The 23913-nt window shown below is 42.5% G+C and overlaps 2 protein-coding genes across 2 annotated transcripts; both read right to left on the bottom strand.

Moving 5' to 3' along the window:
• Nucleotides 1–2661: 2661 nt before the first annotated feature.
• Nucleotides 2662–5866, bottom strand: LOC123410645. Its single transcript, XM_045103586.1, has 7 exons — nucleotides 5594–5866; nucleotides 5311–5507; nucleotides 4930–5208; nucleotides 4773–4831; nucleotides 4436–4472; nucleotides 4253–4324; nucleotides 2662–3736 (listed from the first exon to the last, which is right to left on the bottom strand). The coding sequence occupies exons 1-7, from the start codon at nucleotides 5765–5767 to the stop codon at nucleotides 2944–2946; spliced, it is 1611 nt and encodes a 536-aa protein (XP_044959521.1). The 5' UTR covers nucleotides 5768–5866; the 3' UTR covers nucleotides 2662–2943.
• A 2179-nt stretch (nucleotides 5867–8045) lies between these two features.
• LOC123413429 (transcription initiation factor TFIID subunit 1-like) lies at nucleotides 8046–22373 on the bottom strand. The gene is given in 21 exon segments (XM_045106362.1): nucleotides 8046–8711; nucleotides 8897–9850; nucleotides 9927–9980; nucleotides 10181–10312; nucleotides 10315–10376; nucleotides 10457–10940; nucleotides 11324–11518; nucleotides 13039–13245; nucleotides 14463–14555; nucleotides 14647–14853; nucleotides 15164–15500; nucleotides 15753–15990; nucleotides 16091–16293; nucleotides 17070–18084; nucleotides 18531–18699; nucleotides 19559–19668; nucleotides 20498–20737; nucleotides 20891–20933; nucleotides 21019–21081; nucleotides 21997–22109; nucleotides 22208–22373. Coding segments are annotated over 21 exon segments (5337 nt in total). The 5' UTR covers nucleotides 22263–22373; the 3' UTR covers nucleotides 8046–8348.
• Between the last annotated feature and the right edge of the window lie 1540 nt (nucleotides 22374–23913).

Here is a 23913-nt window from a genome sequence, read left to right as displayed (position 1 = left end):
CTTGTGATACACGTCCCTGTAGAACCTATTGCCTTTTGGAAATGGGTGACTATAGAATTAATTTGCCTCTTGGCAATGACAGAGCAACGACAACCCCATATGAAAGAAGTACCAGTACCTGAGATTTTGATGGTCTCTAGGAATGTGAAAATCAGATACTTGTGACTACTATAAAGTCTATGTTAGTGAAATTCCATCATTTGAATTTCACTAACATAGACTTTATGAAGGGTCTACAAGGAAAATGTGACTCCAAAGGAAATATGTAAAGGTGTAAAACATGACTTAAATCGAAATATTTTGTGCAAAGAAAATAAGAGGACAATTGGATTCATGCAAAGTTATAAAATGGGAAATTCGTTTCCCAATTCATGTGCATGTGGATGACGTCCTACTTGCTAGTGGTGATGTCAATTCTAGTGCAGGAGGAGAGAAGAAGTTCTTGTCCTCAGAGTTCAAAAGAATAAAAGGGGTATTAGGAATGTCGCATGGACATGCTAAGAAAGATCTCTAAAGTATGCATACGAGAAAACCTACGCATGTTCTTATAGTCAAGGGTAATGGAACTGGAAACTATGGTGTTTCAAAAGTTAATAAGAAAAGATTGTAAACTCATATGATACCATATGCTTCAGTTGTTGGAAGCTCAAGATATTACCCTGACACAGTTCACGTATATATCCGGGTTGTTTTGGCAATGTACAGTCCATAGATAAATCAATGGAATGGAATCAAAGATATCGGCCTCATGCTGAAAGAAATAAGTGGTCTCAAAAGATTGTGAGTACAAAGGCAGGACTTGTGAAATGTATAGCAAAATCCACAATTGTCGCTAACTTTCATACTCGGAGTTTTGTGTTGAAAATCTCCAAATGAGTGAAACGATTGTCATCAATGTGATGCAATGATATGTTATAGCTTGATATGAGGCTGAGGGACACGCAAAATGGTTAAGGCTACCTGTACCCGGAGTTGATAATGGTTGACAACAGCGATAACCATTTTAAGTTCTTTCGCTCCTATCACAACGAGTCAAGTGTTGATGCCAAACACACTGACAAAGAGTTACGAGTTGTGAAGGAGAAAGTCCGGAATTATGGAGAAATGCTTGAAGCATAAAAGCAACAGACAAGTGTTTGCAGATCTGCTTATCAAACGCTTACCGCCCAGTGTGTTCGGAGAGCACACAGTCGACATGGGTTTTATGGTATAGTCTAAAATTTCCGGACAATGAAGGGCCCAAGGTTAAAGAATTTGTCTCAAAATAGAGAGGTACATTGTGGTTGTCTGATTCCATCGGCAATTGAGCTGTGACGATGAAACATGCCCTATGTATTGATCTGTTGTGAAACGAGTAAAGTTAAAAGCATATGATGAGATCAAGGGGGAGAATGTTAGGTTGATCTCTCGTTCAATGGGCCCAACGGCCCATTGGAACCTTGACCCACGCCCTGATCGGGGGCGTCCATCCCAAGCAAGGCTGATGGCCCCCTGTCGCGCAGTGCTATATAGAGGAGGTGGGGACCATGGCACATGACATGAGGTTCGCCGTCGCCACTAGTTCCCCACTCTCAACCCTAATCCGATCCAGAGGGTAGCACTCAAGCGATGGGAAGTCCATCAACGCCGCTACCGCATCTATCTCTCTGCTTCCCCACCGTCGCCACCACGTCACGATGGACGCCGGAGGAAGCTCGTCGAGTGTACAACAAGGTAATAAATCACTATCTCGTCCCGAACACATCTAGCCTAAGATCCACGGGATCTATCATTCGGATGTACTCACAGTCACACAGAGCAGAAGCCACAACAATGTGGAATGGATTACAACTAACACAAGCTATTGGTTGCAACATGCTTGGTCATAAACTCTGGTAATATGGAAGTTGCTAAAACAATGAAAGAGGGTGGAAGCTTTGTAGCGGCAGCGATTTTCGATGATTGCTAACATATGCGGTGTGATTATCCCCCATGTAATATTTGAGTATTGCCCAAGAGAATGTAACTCTTCTACTCACCAATTAGCTAGCTTAGCTAAGTTTTCTGCTCTTAGTGTGTGCAAAAAAACAAAACAGTTTTCTATGATTAAATTGTCGAAATTAAAAACTCTATCAACATCACAATAGCAAATAAATAAATAAACAATAGTATGGCATTAAAATAAACTATCAAATATACATTTATACAAAACAAAAAACATGGAAATGAGAATCAAAATGGACATATGAATACCATGTCAAATTTCAAAACGACATTCGACGTGGCACGGAGGGTGAGGGGTATTTCAAGCCATACAAGAACTCTCTTGGTTCCCCACACACAAAAAAAAGCACTATCTTGATAGTACATGCCCCGTTGAAATACCCCTAATTGACCTTAAAAAGGAAGCTTCCAATATATTGAAGATGCTGGCGAATGTAAAGATCTTCAACATTGACAGTGTGGGGAATGTAAACTTTACAAGCTCGGTGGCACATGAGATTGTAAAGTTTAGGTTTATTAATAGGTCAGATGTTGTTTTGATTAATAGTGTTCCACACTGCGTGGTATATGAAGTAACGAGTGATTGTATGAACATTTTGCCTTAATTAATACGCGAGTGGGTTTTCCAAAAAAAAACACCTACCTGCAAAATCACTTAACTATAAATACATCAATCCAAATGTATAAGCCTACAATTATATTTATTTAATTCAATTTACATGAAAACGACCGTAAAAGTATAGTGCTACGAACCCCATGTCAAATTTCAAAACGACATTCGCGATAGGGGGGTGGTGGTTATTGCAAGGCACACAAGAACTCTCTTTTTATTTTATATCTTTGAGTGTAGAAGTCGCTTGGTAGTACACCTAATATATATATATATACACATATCCAGCTCCACTAGGCTTGCTCAACTACGTGGCCGCCCTATCCGTCACGATGCACCGTGGGATCGGATCACCAGCCGCCTTTGCCGATGAGCCCGCCGCTCTCGGCTCGCCGGTAGGGCCGGCGGGGGCTCTTGAGCAGCGACTTGTCCTCGATGGGCAGCCGGTACGGCGACACCCGGAACCGCACGGCCTCGCGCCGCCGCCGCCGCTCCTTGGCGTGCACCACCCAGGCCACCACGGCCGCCGCCACCGCCGCCGCCACGGTCACCAGCGACCGGTACACGCTGCCGCTGTGCCACCTCAGCCCGGGGCAGTTGTCCGCCGCCACCGCCTCGAACGCCCGCCGCACGAACGTGCAGTCCGCCAGCTCCGCCAGCACCGGCCCGTACCCGACCAGCCCCGCGCTGGCGTTCGCCACCGCCAGCGCCTGGGCGTACATGGACGGCGTGAGCCGCCCGGGCGTCGCGCACACCTCCGGCCCCGGCGCGCCCGCCGCCCGGCACACGTGGCCCCGCCACGCCTGCGGCGCGAAGGCGGCCGGCACCTCGCCGGCGGCGCAGGGGCGGTCGGAGAGGTCGGCGCGGTAGGGGCTGCAGAGGAGCGGCACCGGCGGGCCGGACTGGTTGTAGTTGAGAGGCGGCCCGGCGCCCGGCGGGAAGGCGTTGGCGTTGGAGACGTTGGCGAGCACGCCGTTGAGCGTGGCCACCAGCTGGTGGTTCACCTCCTTGCTCCGGCGCAGCGCCTCCGAGGTCGCCGCCGCGTCGGCGCACGGGAGGATGTCGTCCAGGGCGGTGCTGTTGCTGCTGTCCGGCGGGCGGCGCACCCATTCCTCCATGGCCACGCAGGTGTCGCCCACCGCGCTGAAAGAAAGAAACACGAGCAGAGGCTCCTCTGTCAGTCACTCAGTTGAGCAGAGCTCCGGATTGCAGAATTCAGACAGAAAAATGCATAGCACATAGTAGTTGACGACTTTTGACCTTTGCCGTTTTGGATTTAATAATAAAAAAATGTAGTTAAAAACAAGTTAGTACATACGAATAAGTAGTTCTACCATCTACATAATCAGATGATAGTTCTTTAACCTGACCAAGTCATAAAAAAGGGACACGGGTAAATTTTGAACTTTCAGATTTTTAAGCATGTCATTTCGAACGTTTTTCCATGACAACTTTAGTTGACATGTAGTGGCAACTTTAGTTGTTAAAGTATGACAACTTTTTTCTCAGTTAGGTTTTTTTGTCATGATATTACCATATTTGTCAACCTCGCGTGAACTAAAATTGTCATGAAAAATGTTCGGGTTCTCATGCTTAAAATACAAACGTTATGAATTTAACATTTCTGGAAAAAAAATACAGTAATGAAGATTAGCTTACTTGTGGAGGAGAAGGAAAACACCACCCAGTATGAATGTGGCGGTGACAAGGATCCATCCCAGAAACACTAGGCTGCAAAGTCACATGCCAATTATATTTTCAATATGTATTCTAAAGGTTTTAGTGGAAATCAAGGAAGAACAATATGCATATGTAGTTAATAGAGGATGTTGTGCGACTTACAAGCTAACAACTGAGTTCAGCCCAGCCAAGGAGAACACTGCAACAAGTTGAGGACAATAAAAAATGTTATACTACTGTAGTAATTATCCATTGTTTTTGTTACAGAAAGTACAAAGTTGGTTTTGCAATTAATTTATGTGTGGGAATTGCTAATTTTTAGTTGACTGAGTCACCAGCATTGCTAAGTCAAGAAATGGATAGTTTTTTTTTCTATATCACAAGAAAAGTTAATGAATGATTTGCTATTAACCAAAATCTTCAGCAACTTTTAGAAAAATACACAATTTCCTGACATCACGAGCCATGCCATGTCTTTGTCCTAACGAAAAAATCTCACCGAGGCCCATGAACGCCAGCACCAGCATCACGGCCGCGACGCCGATCAGGATCTTCCTTCTGCAATAATCACACACCATGATCATCATCATCATCAGTAAATCCGTTCATGGCTTGATCGATCGGCCGATCGATGATGTACTATATGCGATACGTACGTGGTGTCGAGCACGGTCCGGATCTTGCGCGCGTTGCTGGCGGTGCGCGCGGCGAGCTCGTCGGCGGCGGCGCCCACCCTGTTGGCGACCTGGTCGACCTTGGCCCCGAGGTCGCGCGGCATGGCGGCGCCGCCGGACGCCTTGGCCGTCTCGATGAACCGGGCGAAGCCGCGCAGGCTCGCCGCCGCGCCGTCCGACTGGCTGACCACGTAGCGCAGCGTCGCCGCCGTGTTGTTGTCCAGCCTTGCCTGCCCGTCGTACAGCACCGAGCACCCCACGCTGCGTACGTACACAAGTCAGTCGTCCGTCCATCCATGGTTTCAGCCGCACATCCATCCATCGATGCGCAGGCAGGATTAAGGGATGGGTGGATTTGCTCACATGGCGGTGGCGGTGAAGGCGAGGAGGAGGAGGAGGGAGGCGGCGAAGGTCTTGCGGGAGTAGGAGTAGTCGTCGTCCCTGGTGGGGCTGCCGCGGCTGCAGCACCGGCAGCAGCAGGCCGCGAGCGCCGCCAGGGCGAGGCCGGCGAACCAGACCGCCGCCGCCGCGAACACCGGCGCCGCGCTGAAGGCCACCGACTGCAAGAGCGAGCAGCATGCATCGACCACGGTGAGCACAAGCATGAGTGCAAGGTGAAGCTGAAACGGATGGATGATGGGCTTACGGCGACGTAGTGCCGGTCGCTGATGTTCCAGCCGCCGGCGTAGGGCCGGAGCCCGTCCAGCGGGTCCTTCCGGCGGGTCCGCTCGGCCGCCAGCGGCGCCGCCGCCGCCGAGCTGGCGCACAAGGAGGACGCGAGGAGGACGGCGAGGAGCGTGCGCCGGCTAGACGACCCCATAGCTGACCAAAGACTCTGAGCAGCAGGCTCCACTATTTCACTCTCTCCCCTCTTGGAGTATATATCTACTCCTACATAAACGGCAGTGAGAAAGAGAGATTAGGGTACGTAGCTGTCGACCGGAAGTGGTCGTGGTCGTAGCTTAGTGTGGTGGTTCGATTAGCTTGCACTAATCCCAGACCATAACACTGGTGATTTGGACGCGCGCGTGCATGCATGGCAGCATGCATGAGCCGGGTCGTGCACACCGAAGCAAAAAAAAAAAAAAAAACCCGACCGTTTCGCTTGTTCGTCACTGCCAAACGCAACACGCTTTCGGCTCGTTTGTGTGCTAGCTTCGTACGTCGATCCGGCCGGGTCTAAATTAAAGTAGGCGCGTGTCGTCGTCCATTATTATTCAACAAAGTAATGCATAGCTGTTTTATATTCTCTCCGGCAGCACAACAACAACAACAACAACAAAAAGAAAAAACAATGATGAATGTTTTAGACATGACGCGTATATATATATACTACATATATTGTCGAACTGTATCTTCAATTCACTTTCTAGTGTTAATAACGTTCTTATGTTATTGGACGGATGGAATACATTGTACTCCCTCCGTTCCAAAATAAGTGTCTCAAGCTTAGTATAACTTTGTATTAGAGCTAGTACAAAGTTGAAACAGTTATTTTAGGACAGAGGGAGTAGTAAACTTTATGAAAATGTTTTTATTGACAAATTTTATGATACTACTCTCTTTGTTTCTAAGCTATAAGTTTTTTAAGAGATTTTACTATGAACTGCATACGGATGTATATACATATTTTAGAGTGCTGATTCATTCCGTATGTAATTATTAGTAAAATCTTTAAAAAGACTTATATTTAAAAACGGAGCGGGTACAATTTTTCAGTTTACCATTCTACATGTTTCCATGCATATCAGTAGTCAAAAATCAAAAGGTGTCGTATGAAATTTTTGACTGGTAAGTCATGTAGTTACGAATGGAGGTAGTAAACAATAATAATTTCTTACGTGTGTGCAGTAGTTTTTTAAACAGCCAAGGTAAAATATCCCGGCGTTTAGTCATAGAAAGCTGAATTACGTGATGAAAGTTTGGTGGCGTCTAGCGATGACACACAAGATCAAGTAGGATTTGGTCACAAGAGCTTACCAGGTGTGAAAGAATCACGATAACATGTCTCCATGTCTGTCCTCATGGGATGATCCAAACACCCTTTGCTCGTTCCAAGGCTGCCTTTGCCTTGAGGTTTTGCTTACAAGTTACAACCAACTCCTCTCTCAAAAACGCTCTTAGAGCAAGTACAATAGTAGAGCCGGCTGTCGGCTGTAAGCTCATGCCATGTCATCTATAATCCATCTTATAGCTAACATGTACAATAGTTGGTTAAAAGAATGTACTACTTATTTATTATATGACCCACCATTCATTCTTACAAAGTGTCTAAGAGCACGTGCTAGAGCTGGCTCTTAACTAAGAGCCCGTTTACCTTCTCTCTCCTCCAACTAAGCAAAAATATACTATTTTATTCCTTATAGTCAGCTGACTCAGCTCTATTGTACTTGCTCTTATAGCATGGGATATGAGAAGTACCAACTAGTACCACCCACAAGTTCCCAAGGAGGTGAGGTTTGTGCCCGCAGTTGTTGCACTCTGTTTTGATTTATTTATTTATTTTGCATATTACATTTATCCTAAGTTTGACCAAGTTTATAGAAAACAATGAAAAATTATAATAACAAATATATATAAGGTGGAAATATATTCAACAATGAATCTACTGGTATTGATTCGGTATTGTACATATTAATACAGTAAATTGTTCTAGAAAATTGATCAAACTTTACAAAGTTTGACTTCAAACAAAGTTAATATGCAGAGTGAATAAAAAAAAAGGAGGGAGTAGGTCAACATCCCGGGCATAATCACATTTCATGCCATCACATCAGGTAATAAGAGAAACGGTGCCAGCTAGTAAAACATCATTAAAAGGATGGTTCCTTCTCCGATACATCATCACCAGGCCTGGTCACAAGTCTCCATTCAAAGCATACACATCTCATTCAGCAACTCAAGTAATGTTAAAAGTATAGAGAGGCAGGTAACCAACTTGTACCTGATAAAAAACTTAATCCACACGCTTTGACTTTGGAAATTCTGCACAGTATAACCTGTCATCACGCAATAACAGTCACCAACCAAACGTTGCTGATTCAAGTGGCTCCAACATCAGTGACTTGACCAGGCCAGGTGCAACCCCGGGCACGTGCTTTGCTTGACCATTTCTGCATCTATATATCCAGGATGCACAACTACACCATCTGAATATTCACAAAAGTTATACCGCTACATTTTTACAGCATGAGGCCAAATAGTTACAGCGGGGCCCCTGACGCTAACCTAGAGCTTGCCTACACTCCCAAAAAAAAATTCACCTCCTTTCTTTTCATCTACTTTTCTGACTCCCAGGCAAAATAACTAGGGCGAAGCTAAAAATAACGTACATGTGTGATATCCCTTCCCTCGCTACGGATCAGCAGTCTATGTTAGGATACAGCCAGCGCCGTATCTTGTTATTGTGCTAGCCCCTCGATCGCACTTTCGGCGTCGTCGAGCACATCCGTGCTTTCCTCGAGAAGGTGGTCGCACATCTTCAGGAGCTCGTCGGCCAGCGGAGGGATGTGAGGATGCCGCGTGTCGTTGTAAATGTGTGCGTTCGTTGCTATCTGCGCCACGTCATGCCTGAATCCCTCCCTGTTTTTGTACTCCATCTTCCTCGCCTTGTCCCTGATGGTACCCAGATCCATTGGGCGCTGGATTACGTCATAGTAATCGGGAGCGAATTTCTTCACCACTGGTTTAAGAAACAGCAATGATATGGAGGTTTGGTTCCGCAAGTGGTCAACTATCTTCTCCAATATGTTGGAGAGCTCAACCTGCATCAGATATTAAAAAAAATGTTCAATTCGAACATGGTTGTACACAAACATTATTACTTCCTGCATCAGGATGCATCATGTAACTCCTTGTGAAGACGGAAGCAGCAAAAACGGTTGTAGACAAACATTATTAAACAGTGTACAATCCCACCAAACATGAGTGAAAACATCAGAACAAGTACCTCTCCTCCTCTGCGCCGCTTGGCCGACGGAGCATATTCTGTCATATCAGCTGGACTACGTCTCTTTGCTGATCGATCTCTTTCAGGTACCCTTCTGTCATTTCTGTACGGCTTGTGGTCAAGAACGTCATCATCTCGAAATTCGTGTCTTCTCTTTTTCTTGTTTTTCCTCTTTGACTTCTGGAGCTCTTCCTCCTTGCTTGCTTCTTGCATCCTAGCTTGAATTAGCCTCTGTTCCTGTCTCGCTCGCTGCTCTTTAAAGGCACTCCAGGATTCATCACTTCCTACTACTTCTTTGCTTTGTCTGTTATTACCATCCAGACCCAACCTATCCTGCGAGGAATTCATTTGGCTGCGCTCTCCAACATACCAACCATCATTCTCTCTGCTGTTCTCTTTAAAACTTGACAATTCAGCAATTTTCCTTAGCTTTATGGGCTCCGGACCACTCCTATTTTCAATAGCCGTTAGCTGGCCTACATGCCCTTTAGGCTGCTTGAAAGTGACCTTCTTACGAGGTGCATCCTTCTCTGCCTTAACAGATAGCCGTACAACGATTGATGGCTTAGGAGTATCAGGAGGATAGTCTTCAGACTTGGTCTTACTGCATATTTTAATTTTGCTCACATTTCCGGTATATCTCAAATCATTAGCATCCATTGTGAGTTTATCAGAAACCAAAGAACCTGCCACTGACATATTCCTCTCCAAGAATTTCTCAGGTGAACCACATCTGAATTTTACTGCTTTAATCTTTTCGATGCAATCGGGCCCTTCAGTTTCTGGAACTTCAGAAGAAACCTTGGCTACCAACCTCCTGCCCGGTGGCTTCATTGTTTGAACATGACTTGCTTCATCAAGAGGATTAGATCTGTAGGAAATCACATCCAATCCTGAGGTTTCTGGATCCTGCCGATACTTGGCGCAAAGTTTGTTGGTCCGCATGTGCCCAAGCTATGCAATAACAATGTGACACAAAGTCAGGGGGGAATTTCAGAACATGCGAGTAATTCAATGTACTATGCCTTACCGTTCCACAAGCTCCACATACAAGACTGTCCCCCTTTGCTCCCTGCCTCTTTTCCTTAAAAGAAAAATTCAAGTCACATAAGAATAAAAAGTAAAGAAGATATGATCCCTGCTATATTAAATGATACTGCTATTAAAACAAGTCTAGAAGTTCAAAACATGAACCATAGATTCTTCATACAAATCAGTATGGCAACAAAACTGAATCAGCAACAACCAAGACTAGGTTTCGAACTTCAGTTGAACTTCTCGTACCTCTTTCACTCCTCTTGGCGTGCTCTCCTCTAGGGTCAATGCACTTGCATAACCAGACGATTTAATCATTTGCCCGGCCTTACACTGCTTCGTTTTATTGGCACCCTGGTTATACATGAACCATAGTTATACCTAGAGGTGCCATAATTTGTCATTTCCACAGGTTGTTTCTTCCACTTTATGTCATTACCACTCTCTGCAACATGATAGTCTATTAATAACAATTACTAAATTTGGTATCTGGAAAGCAAAACTATGAAAGTAGCAATCAACGACCTTCGAGCAATTTTTTTACTAGAGCAGCTTCTGCCTGATCATCTTGATTTTCCTCGTTAAATTGGACTTGAGGAGAGCATTTTCTCATTTTAAGCCCTCCCATAATTTCTCCTTTATCACTTCTCAGATCTCCAGTACCAACATCTTCATTGTCAAATTCTTCAGCATCCAACAAATTTTCAAGATCCCCAGCAAACGAGTCCAAATCGCTGTTGGCTTCTGTATCACTGTCATTGTCATCACCGTCTATGGCAGAAAGTGACTGAACTTGTCTGTCCCAAATTTCCTGACATTTCTCTTTAGCTTGATGTTGAAGCTGCAGAAAAGACATCCTTTGTCCACGTGCAAACTTGCTAACTGGAATTTCATCAATCATAATTCCTGACGCTGCTTGCTCACTTGAAAGCTTCCTCACCATAGCAATTCGATGCCACCTTGTTAATTTATCAAGTTGCTCGTCTGGAACGCCGAATTTGAGAAGCAACTATTTACAATGTTATCAATGGAAAGCATGAGTGAACAAAGTGTAAAAAGACAGAAAAAATGTGTGACATATATGTAAATACGTCAGATTGTCTTCCATGGTTAATCACATGTGCGAGTAGATCCCACTTCTCGTTGTCATAGCCAGTGGCATTTTGGCCACTATATCTTTTACTGTATGGAGGTAATCATTATGTTTTTTGCAGGGATCGACACGTAACTTTCTTCATAAACCAGTAACTAAAATAACAATGTGAAAGATTACTAGTCGACATCTATGGTTTTACTGATTCATGTTCCATGATCCCAAGCCATGCAAACGCCTGGAACCCTCTGGCAATGTTAATGTGCATAGTGCTGCTAGATCATTAGATCTGATGATACCTCTCGGGCAGCATCCATGCTCAACCTGCGAAGATCAGCATCCGTCCCAGTAACAGTGGTACCTTTGGCTGCAGCCGGCTTTTTCTTATGAGATAAATTGGAGAAAGGATTTACTCGCACATAGCTAAATCCTAGCCCACGGCCAGATGGATCACCAATACCAGAGATTTCTAGCCTTTCTATATTTTCTTTGTCCTGCATACACCCAAGAAAACTAGATTAGATCAGTAGAACAGTTGAACCGAATCACGCACCAATAGACAAAGAAAACTAATTGTGTACTTTTTCTAAAGGCACATACAAACGTGCATTTAAGACATACTATCCAGCAAGAGCTGCCAATGATCTGGGAAAGAAATATAATAGTGATCTGTATTGCCCAGATCATACAAAAAAATATCTCTCTGAACACCCCCTTCTGCCATGATAGACTTTGTCATGGTGTTGCTGTAGTGGATACCATTCGAGCTCACAGGGGAGAGGGCTGATCCCTCCATGTGTCTCTCCACCATATCTCTACTTTTTTTGTCCTCAAAATTCTCTCTCCCCTACCCGCTTCATTGGTCTCTCCTCCCCATTATGTATGTGCCCCCTCCATTAATGTCTATCCTCTCATTTGATTCAGCTCCCATCTCCTTATTTCCCTTTCTATGCCATCTCCATCTCTCTTCCCCTCTACCCTGTACCCACTAGGTATGACCGTACCTGCTCAGCATAATCGCTTCAGTGGGTACAACTGAATAATCTACCAGTGGCAGACTACACCCTTGCACCCAAAAGAACTTATACTGGTAGAATCAAAATCTCTGACACTGGCTACTAATTTGTAAATCTGACACTATCAAAATCAAGCAATGTGAAAGGGCTAGCTCAGCACATACACAAATTTAGTGCATATATACACACACCGAATACATTGCACAGTGTTTGGCTTTGATTAATGATCATCAGTACTGCACATTGTTGTTTTACCTATCTGCAGGATTGTATTGTTCCTTCTTTTCTCTTAATCCCACTGTATTAAGTGGACTTTGTATAGTTCTCAGTTTTATGAAGTGGTTCAGGCTGGCGTAAGCCTGCTGCAGTCCCCATCATCAAAATAAAAAGAAATCACTACTGCATCAGTCCAAACAGGACTGGAGTATCCCAATGTACCATTGTGAAATTAGGAGAACATATGGTGCACCGAGGATCGTGGTGCACCTGATGAACCCATTCTCAGTAACCCTATGCAGAAGTTTTAGAAAAAAATGAAAAAACAAAATCATGGATGTAGAGAGACCACATAGCTACCATGTTACAAGATTTCAAATCCAACTCAAAACACATCTGAAGAAACAAAAATTGGGCTGCGCCCAGCCCACTTTCACTGTAAGCACTGGATTTGTCATTTTTGTATCTGTGACCCCTTTTCCCCAGAAATTTTCAACACTTTCAGATAGGGCAACCGAGGCAGGGTGCACCACAACTGTGGGTGCACTGGATACACTCTCATGTAACTAGTCAATTACTGGCGTCATTTCCATCTTAAACCAAGTATTTTTCCTGTAGCTGCATGGTAGACCTGTTCATACTCTCTCAATATATATTCAGCAAAGCATAACAGATGAAGGTTATCCATGCCATCTCTAGAACACATCAAAGATATTCTTTGTGCCAAAAGTGGTTTACTGGTTTTAGTTCCACAAACTATCATTAAATGGGCAAATACGTACCTGGTTCATACAAGCAACAAAATTACTGGTAAGGTTCCAGCTAGTGATTTGCAATTCCCTCTCAATATGTGCTGCAGCAGCAAGCTCAATTGCCTTATCGGGAAGCTGATTCATTGCGGAAGCCAGTCCCACAGGCTGAATAAGCTTGTGGATTCCTAAATGCTTGAGACGATGCTGACCAGCTTGCATACTCTCATGACAACAGACCTGAAGAAGTGGAAGTTTTAAACTTTCAATTAGCATATACTCAGTAGCATGATAAGACACTACTTCCAAAGCGAAATTAAACTATAGAAGAACAAGGTTGGATACACTACTTCAAAGCTCATTGTCTTCTCATGTTACACGTTAGAGAGATAATACTTCCAAGCTTTTACCGCAGATGCTCGGTTAATCGCTGATTGTTCCATGGGTTATCAGTTTGTATTGGAAGGCTGGATGCTTAAATATTTAAATGGATGTTCAGTGATATGCGTATAAACACCTTTATAAGCACCAAACATTGCAACTGAGATGCTCTAAGAGTAAATGCATGACCTTGCTTGTCAACCACACCACTACACATATATAATATATATATTCAGCCCATGGATATGATGAAATAACTCGTGAGTATCTTTATTTACTTACGAGAAGTACACAAAAATGGTTGTTGACCTAGCCGCTAATCTTGAGCAAGTCATGGCCATCAATTCCATCTGAAGCACACCCTAGAAAGATATGTCTTCTGCTTTATCTAACAGTCTCTATACAAGTGCCTGGAATCTCCACAGCACACAACCTCAGCTTACTAATTTTCTCGAAAATGCAATTCACTAAACAAAAGAAAAGGGCAGCCCGGTGCACGTAGCTCCCGCTTGCGCAGGGTCCGGGGAAGGGTCCGACCACTTTGGGTCTATTGTACGCAGCCTTTCCCTACATTTCTGCAAGAGGCTGTTTCCAGGACTCGAACCCGTGACCTCCTGGTCACAAGGCAACAGCTTTACCACTGTGCCAAGGTTCCACTTCCAATTCACTAAACACCATTAATATTAGTCTGAAGTATAGAAGAGTGCTGAAACTGACAGTCATCTCTTATATTAGAATTGAATATAAGACCTAATTTTCATTTGGTCTTGTTTCAAAATAAAGAGTTCACTTCAAACCCCTGTATTGTGTCAAGAGAGGGAGGTTTAAGGAATTGATCATCCATATAACAAGGAGTACTTGGTACAAGTTTTCTATGCCCTTAATTTTGCAATTCATGCACGAGGGTTTGGGACTTTGGAATGGCGGAACTGAGTAGCTGATCAAGCTGGTGATCCTTGTATAGCAGGCGTTATGACTGACCAGCACAAACATTTCTTTAAGAGATGAGACTGTCAATTGTCATCAAGAAGTAGTTGTTTGTCACAAGTGACAAAAAGTAATTTCGAGAAACTCACACTTTCTGGTGACAACAATCTTCTAAGTTCATCCTCTGACGGAATTCGAAAGTCAGCTCTCTGTGTCCAAAAAAGATGTCCATTGGGTCCTTTCTGTTTAAATGAATGCAGGAGAGCATTAACTAAAACAAAAGGCTATTACAGATACAACTGCTGAAGTAATAAACATGGGTGATAGATCTACCTCCAGGTCTGCACAATGCTTCAATCCTTTTCTCACAATAACTTCTGTCAGAGGATGCTCAATAGGTATTTCATCAGCTCGAATCTGAGAAAGAACACCAGGCCTCGCCCTAACACGGAATTCACGATATACATATACGAGTATTCGATTCAAAAGATAATTCTGCAGATTTTTCGGTCGTGGTGAAAATACTTCCATATGTGGTTCCTGACAGGAGAGAACAAATCTATCATTTGATGGATGAAACTGTTCGAGATTTATCGCAAGTATATCCTATCCCGGAATGATGAGATGCAAGAAATAGCAAAAAGTGATTATTTATGGATATTGTAGCAACTTATAGTTGAAAATTTTCCAGCATTATAAACTTGCAGCACAATAAATAAACAAAATAACCAAAGCAACCAATACAAAGTTAGTTGCCTTCAAGTAAAAACTCCAAAAGTCAAAAGAAAAAGAGCGACAAAAATGAACATCGCAGAGATATAGAATAGAGTATTTCAGCACAAGAGTTTACTTGTTGGCCAACAGCATACAGCTTGTCAATGCGGCGAAGAGAAAGCATCCCTTTCGGTGAACGAACTAAAAGATAATCAGTCGATGCCACCTTATGAGGAAATGCAGGTGCTCTGTACATGTTCGTCTCAAGACATGATTGATAGGACCCAGAGCGTACATCTCCCAGGAAAGGAGATTTATGAGCAGGCTCAATAGCAAGTACTGTGCCCAGTCCATCATTGTTGCTTTGCAGGGATGTAGCTGTCTGATCATCAGGTGAAGTTTTCTGGTAGTACGTACAGAGTCGAGCACCCATTCCTGCATTTGCGAGTAGTAAAGGTCTTTCCTCACAGTATCTGCATTGAAAGCAAAAGATGACACATGGCATATTAATAAACAAAAACATACACAATCAAAACAATAAGTACAGCATATGGCCATTTAAATGATCAATAGCAGATTCAGCGTGCAGTAAAGTAATGTTCACCACTTCGCCGAAGTAGCAGTAGAAGTACCAGTGACTTTCACATAAGAGTGCAAGAAATTGAAAATGTACCAGTGTGACTTTCACATGTGTGGTGTGAAGGAAATATTAAGATTGGACTTACTCCATCAAAAATACATGTCCATCCTTAACAGACAAGTCAGCTCTTTTCCTGAATGCCCCTGGAGGACGTAGAGCCTTGTCCTTGCCAGGTAACCTCTGTGCTTTCGGCCATAGATGTACTTCAGTGCGAACAACATGCAGAATAGAGTTTGGCCGCACGTTTTGCATGGCCAAGGAAATGTCATCCTCAAGTTCTTTTCCAGAACCAAACAATTTGATTTTTTCAGATGGTCTGAATTCTGCATGTAGTAAAGTTAAGGCACCATAAAGTAACCATTGATGCCCTTCTAAACAAAAGAAAATAAACAAAACAGGACAGGATAATGAATGAGTACTAGCCTAATTTCTTGGAAGCTTTTGATTTAACTGATAGCGGAGTTTCCTCTGCATTGACGAGAAGTTTCACTCCTTTTCCTCCCAAAGTCATTACTATAACAGTCATTGACCCATGACTACAAGCAGCTCCTTGCAACTCAACAGCAAGTTTATTTTCGTGGGGGTACCACTTAGCTTTTGGTCTATGGAAATTTGCAATTTCATTACTGCATGGAAGTTCAGAAAAAAAAAAACTTATTAGGAATGAAGTCAACAAAGACCAGACAAGAATAGTCAGTAAGTTAGCTACGCATGATAACTAAATCCCCAGAAGTATACTTGCTAAATATAGCTAAGAACAAGAGTGTACGCCCCCCGCAAAAAAAAAAAGAGAGAGAACAAGAGTGTACGGAGCCAAGCCTCACAAATAGATACGATGTTTTTCACTGGAGAAACTCAGTGGAAAGGCATTTTACAAGAATTGCAATCTGATAATTTCGAGTTCCAAATAGTGTTATCTTTATAGTATACGAGCAGCTGTCACAAGTTCAAACTATATCCAACGACGGGTCTCCAAAATAAGCAGGAAGTTCATATTATATTATATAAAAATTGTCATGGAACAGTAGAATAAGAAGCCCAGTCGCAGGAACCAGAAGACCAGCGAGGCGGTGGTAAAATATATACGCATATACACATTCAAAAGGTACCCAAATTTATTGTTACAGAAATATTTTCCCAAGATAACAGAGCAGCCGGTCGTTCACTTGATCATACATTATTGATGAACAGCTGATATGTCACACTATTTCTGTTGAACTGTTTTAAAATGATCTGTCACCCGATTTAAAAAAAATTCATGCCAACCCATGACCAATAATTATCCCTGTGATGAAATAAGTGTACAAATATTGCAAGATTCATCAAATACAAGTTTGTAAATCCAAAATGAGACGATAATCATAGATGTGGAATTATATGGAAAGGGGGGAGAGACTCATACATGCTCAGGTTTAGCTTCATGGTCTGCAGCTTCTGAGCAGGAACAGAGTGTGCCACCTTTATGCCCATTGAAGAACGCTTTTTAGCATGAGATTTAGCTTGCTGTGAAATCTCCTTGTTGGAATAAAATTTGTCATTGGAGATGTTGAATTGGCCATTGAATGTAACTACTTGGTTGTTATGGCCAAAAATTTCCACTGTTGAAGTCTTCACTGACCGACTAACAATCATTGCAAAAGCATGAGAGCGGAGGTGATCCCCATTCTCTTCATCTAAAATCTCAAAAAGCATCTGGTCATCTTTCAGGTCCATGATTAGCTTAGGCTTAGGAGCATCCTCACTGTGATCCCAAATTATGTTGTCCAACCAAGATCCTTCCAACAATTCTTTGTTCAGTAGAGAGCGGTTGCTTAAACACTTCATTGCAACGATTTTAACTGTTCCATTTATGTTATTTGGTTCTGAATGGTCTAGGTCATTCTTCTCCGGACGAGTCTCCTTTGTCGATGGAGGGTAACTATTCTCAGGGGAATGATAACTAGCTGAAGCAGGCATTTCTGTATATCCAAAAGGCTCTGGAGAACCATTATTTCCACTCTGTACATCACAATACCTGGACACATAACCGTAATCCTTGGCCTCGTCTTCGCTGTGAGTATCAGAGCTCTCTTCAGATATTACGCAGCTTTTTATACAAGGCCGACTTTCACTTGCTGGTGAATTGCCCCAAATGATACCATTTTCCCAGTCTTCATGCTCAAGTGGATAAACATCAGGACAAACTGGAGCTTGTTGAGCAGTAGGGAAATCTTTGTGTGCTTCCTTCATTGGTTGTTCAGAAAGGCATGAATATTTGAACCCAAAAGTATCACTAGAAATTAACTCATCACTGTCACTCTCAACAAAATCTTCATTCATCTTGATATGCTTCAAAGATGAGACATCTTGAATAGCACACCTTAGAAACACTTCCTCGTCATCTTCAACAATGTCAGAGATGTTTGTGATCCAGACCTCTGGAAACAATTAATACCAGAGAGAGGTCTATGGCCAGTCAGAAGTGATAACTTTCTAAAACTAGTTGTCTATTAAATTGGTCGCACATATATGATTTTGGGGAGAATTTTTCAAATGCACAAATGTGACTTTCCAAAATCACATGCACCGACCCATACAACCATATATATTCTCCCTATTAAGTTAGGACTGGGCGTCAGATAAAATGATCTAAGATCGGAAATCAAACAAGCAGTAGTAAGCATAAACTCTCAACATGATTTGTGTTAATTAAATTTCTTTATATTCAGATTTAACAACCTAAGCAAAAACAGCAAGTAATTCTATGTAACCACTACTTTCAGATTAATGTGCCTCCAATCACACACCAGCTAATGTATACATACTGTCAAGGGGTCATGACGATCTTCTTAGATTAATTTCTTATAGTGGGCCTGTTGAATACCTTTACTCACTGGCCGCTTATGGTGATCTGTCTTGGCTTTTCTTACAGGTTCCTGTATGCCAAAAACTTCAGAGAACTTCAAGATCGCACTCCCATGCTCTATGCATAAAACAGGGAGGGAAGTCGCAGATTTAGACTCGAGTTGATCTTCTTCAATGTCAATTTCTTCCTGTTTTATTAGAGACGAGCAGTCCAGTAAGACATGTAGATATATCATTACAAAGCAACTGCAGATTTGTGAGTAGAAATATGTTGAGGCAATTAACTACAGCATGAGAAAGTGTCTTACAGGCTCTACTGGAGAAAGTGTCTACAGCATGAGCAGTCCAGTAAGACAGGTAGATATATTTTTCTACTGGAGTCCGTCAAGGTGATGACTGAGAGAAGGGGTCACCGGTGGTGGATATGGGAACGAGCTCGCCGTGTTGGATCTGTAAAGGAGGTCACTGGAGGATGAGGGTGGCATTTGGAGGATGAGAAGGCAGCTGTAGGGGAGGAAGTTGCAAGGAGAGAGGGGGTGGCAAAAGTCTAGGGCAGAGACAGCCATGGGCGAGAGGAGGAGGAAATGAGTTGCCCACGGGGGAGAGGAAGAGGCTGACTGTTCAGGTTGGGGTAGACCAGCGGCATTTGCAGGCAGCAACAACCCAACTCTAGGGGCATTTGGGCATTAGGTGGGCATGGGTCTGAGGTGAAGCTGGTGGAACAGCCTTTTTCAAACTCCACCAAAATGAGCTAGGGGTTTAGGTGTTTGGGAGAGGTTCAGCAGATTCATCTGTGGATCGGTGGAGTGAAGCTCTCACAAACAGTGTCCCCTGGCCAGTTTCCCCAAAGTAAGCATAATCGAACCTATGAAGTAAATTTGACTTTCGTCCAAAATTATTCAACCGTAACCCAAACATGTTATTGTGTGACGAGCAGAAATACTTAATTAAAAATGAACCAAATTCTGAATGAACAACAAGTCTAACTGAATATGCCAAGTAATTCAGAATTCATGGGGGAAACAGTTCAATATAAATAATGTGTACCTGACAAACTTCATATTCAACATCCATACATTCCCCTGGTTGTGGTAACGAGCTAGATACCGTTTCATTGGCAGGATTGTCGTTAGAGGGTGATATACCCAGCTGCTCAGCTGAAATGACATCCAAATAGATAAAGGGAAAGGAGACTTACGTCAACTAAGCAAGATGAAATCCATATAAACAAAATTCGAATATAAACTATATACTCCCTCCAATCCATATTATTTGTTGCTCAAATGGACGTATGTACACGTATTTCAGTGGTAGATTACACACACACACGCGTTCCTTTTTAGTCCGCGTTTTAGATTTGTCTCAAGTCAAACTTTGACCAGCTTTATATTTAAAAATGTCAAAATCTACAATACCAAATAAATATAATATGAAAATATATTCTACAATGCATGTAATGATATTGACAGGACAGGGGTGCGTGGAAGCTTGCTATCCATGTGCCAGAACCATGAGTTGGTCGCGAGATCTTATGGGTTTCACCTCTAGCCTACCCCAACTTGTTTGGGACTAAAGGCTTTGTTGTTGTTGTTGTTGTTGTTGTTGTTGCATGTAATGATATTGACTTGATATTAGAAACATTGATATTTTTTCTCTGCATTGATCAAACTTACAAAGTTGGACTTCAGTCAAAGCTAATATGCAGAGTCAACAGGACCGGAGGGAGTACTATATAAGGTGTTGACTTCAACAGGTGAGATTGGTAAACTATATAAGGTTTTGCTTGCAAACCTATTCTTCGCAAACTAATCATGGAGAGCGAAATGCATAAATAGAAGTTGCATGATGTTTTCAGATGTTCAAAATGGACACCGTTCATGAAAACAATGGACGTTACCACTATGAACAGCACTCGCACATGCCAAACAAAAATAGAATAAACTAATAATAAGCACAAGCACATTCATGAGTACAGATATGCCAAACCTTGTATAACATAATCACCAGGTAACTCGACATCAGTGGATGGTTCTTCATCCTCATCATAGTCCTCCTCATCAAACACTGAAACTTCACTACAGACCGAAGCAAACATTGTGTTTGAGGATAAGTAATCTTTCTTCGATAGCAAATGATCTTCCTCTGTAGCTGCTTCAACTTCAGGTCCATCATATTGTTCATCAATATCTTCATAGTCAATAGCATCTTCTGCTTTCTCATCATAGTCTACGGTACAGAAAAAGGATCAGGCATCAATTATTTCATGCAAATATATAATTCAAATGAACAGCAGAATAATGAATAGTTCACAAGTTAGACTCAACAAAGACCCATTAAAACTTGCTCATGCCTATACAGAATTACAGACGTGCCACTTACCTTGCTCAGAAGGATCACCTGGAGCTGAAGAAGACTTAGTTAGCTATAAGCAAACAACACAGTATCAATGCATTTTGAAGAAAAAAGATTAATCCCGTTAACATTGTAATTATCATTGGCTAACATACATCAATGTCTTTCAGTGATGGACCAAGCTTGTCTGCCAGCGCAAAAAGATGGTCCTTCGCATCCTGATAATTCAAGAAAAAGTAAGTCATAAGAAATGAAGCACAAGCATCATTACATTACAAAGACAACTAAATACATTATTGTTGTCAAAAGTTCAAGCACAAAATCAAACAATGGAGGCAAGTATGTGCTGCAGAACTGACTGCTTTGGGTTAAAGAAGACCTACTGAGGAAAGGCCAAAAATGCTTGGATGGTTTTGCATTTACAAGAAAACAGTAATATGGACAGCGGAATCATCAGATGATTCTTTGAATTTTAACCGTCAATCTAATGGCAATCCTCCTATCCAGGTCCAGGCCACTCGTGTTATTTTTGAAATTTTCCAAACTTGACTCAATATCGAAAGTGTACCCAGTTATGTAGTGGCTGCCTCCAAAAAAAAGACAGAACTACTATTAATACTTGTATTTCGCATTACCAATAATAGATACTGTATTTCAATTAACCAAATAAAACAAGATTCTTGGACGTTGTAAAGTTAACCTTTCTAAGCTGCTAATGCTAGCTGCTATCAGGTTAGATCACTCTAAACTGCAAAATCTTACAGGTAGCAGGCAAAATGATAATAAAGCACTTCTGTCAAATAAAGTTAAGGTGTATCGAATCATCAGGTATGAATCGGCACCATTCGGGAGAGATAAACGATTCATGGAACCAGGGTGCTGAAAAGAATAACCCATATGGCGGTGACGAGATAGAACTTGTGCATTCGCAACACGACAACCACATCACACTGGGTAAAGCTTTCCATCAGTCTATTCGCATCATTCAGGAGACATATGACAGAAACTGCACAACTGAAACAAAATGTCTACATGTGCATCATCTGCTAGAGGCAGCCAATTGAAACCGTGGAAACGCAAAAGCATGAGATTCCACAGGCGAGCATAGATAAGCTAACACGGTATTCATTCACCTCGTCGAGGTAGTCAGCGTCCAGGTCACCCGCGTCGTCGACGTTGCCAAACATAAACCCCAGGAGGCGACTCCCTCCGCCAGGCTCCTCGTAATCGTCTTCGTCGTCGTCATCTGGGAGGATGCCAGAGGTAAGCGAGATTGGGCGAATGAAAACCGGCTGGATGACCCATCGATCGATCAGCCCTAGGCCGGGAGGGCGGCGGGCGCACCTGCTGAGCTTGTGGTCGCGACGTCGTCGTCGTCTTCGCGCTCGCCGTCGCTCATGGCTCCCTCCTCGGATGCGCCGTCCGCGGAGGCGGCCGGGGTCCGGGAAGGGACGCGGCGGCGAGGATGGGAAGCGAGGAGCGGCGGCGCGGAGACAGGGAAGGGGGATGGGGACAAGTGAGGGCTTGCGATGCGGAGGCGGTGCGCGTCGGGGTGCGGGTGCAACCGGGCCGGGCTGAAACGAGCCTCGGCCTATTACAATAGGATGCGGCCGGGCAGGCACGCGACGATTATGTCTCGCGTATAACGGAACGAGCGCCAAACTGGCCCGGCCCAGTGCCACAAATCTCAAAGAATATACTCCCTCCGTTCCTAAATATAAGTCTTTCTAAAGATTCCACTAGTATACTACATACGGATGTATATAGACATAACTTTAGAATGTAGATTCATTCATTTTATTCCGTATATAGACTCCTAGTAAAATCTCATAAAAGACTTATATTTACGAACGGATGGAGTACAATGTGCATGAAAATGTTTCTGATGTATATGACAAATGTATAACTCCGTTCTTAAATATAAGTCTTTCTAGAGTTTTCACTAATGGACTAGATACGAATGTATATAGATATATTTTAAAGTATAGATTCATTCATTTTTGTTCCGTATGTAGATTTTTTGTGGAATCTCTTAAAAGACTTACATTTAGGAACAAAGGGAGTATAAAAAGTTCCACATGACACATGTGGTAAGAAATCCAAACAAGTCAAAAAAACATGTATAAAAAATTAGCTATTACAACATGTTTTTTTAAGTTAGTTCTGCATTTTTTTAAATTGAACGTGTATATAAAAATATTCTTGACGTATACGGAAATGTACATTGTCTGTGAAAAAAGTAGATATAAGAAATAGGCAAAATTGACCCTTAAAAATTGGATCTCCTTCCTTCTCGGCTAGTTCTTCTTCATACTACACAGATCTCTTTGAATCATGTGTACTTTTACCACTTCTAGTAATGACAATGTTAGAAAGAAAAAGATTATCTTCATCAAGTTGGGCAAGAATTAAGAAAATGAGTTTCTACAATTTGCCAGCATTGGATTTCAATCACACGATAGTGATTATCTAAATTCACAACATGACCTAAACCATCCAATCGATGAGAAAGATAGGATACAACATATTCATTTTGATAAAGACATTGCCTTAGATCTTTGTTAAAACCTTCTTGGTGATGTTCAATTTTTTTAATCGCTCGTTGAGTTCATCTTCCTCATAATAAACACTAAAGAGATCTATCTTTTCTTGTTTAACTTTATCAACAGGTTTATCTTTTTCGTGGGTTACCTTCTGAATTCATCCATGTTTTTTACATGGTAATTTTTTCCTGAGAACTTCAGTGGTTCTTCAGTACACCATTGTTCTCTAGCAGTCATGATCATTTGCATCAGCTCCTTTCTTGCCTCCAGGGTTAAAAAATCATAAATGTTCAACATGCGATAATATCAAGGACAAGTCTAGATTCGACCTCTATCTCGTGATAAAAAAATGGATTATAACATATTCGACAAACCCATGGTTAGGAGAGAGATTCAAAACTTTAGAGTACTTACCGCAAGCTTCGTGTAAGTTTTCTCCAAGTTTTTGTGCAAAGGAGGTTAAATTCCTCCTGAGTCGTGTCGTTTTGGAAAGGAGGAAAAACTTGA

The sequence above is a fragment of the Hordeum vulgare genome, chromosome 7H, assembly GCF_904849725.1.
Source record: "Hordeum vulgare subsp. vulgare chromosome 7H, MorexV3_pseudomolecules_assembly, whole genome shotgun sequence".
NCBI lineage: Eukaryota > Viridiplantae > Streptophyta > Magnoliopsida > Poales > Poaceae > Hordeum > Hordeum vulgare.
This window is presented reverse-complemented; position numbering and strand designations above follow the sequence as displayed.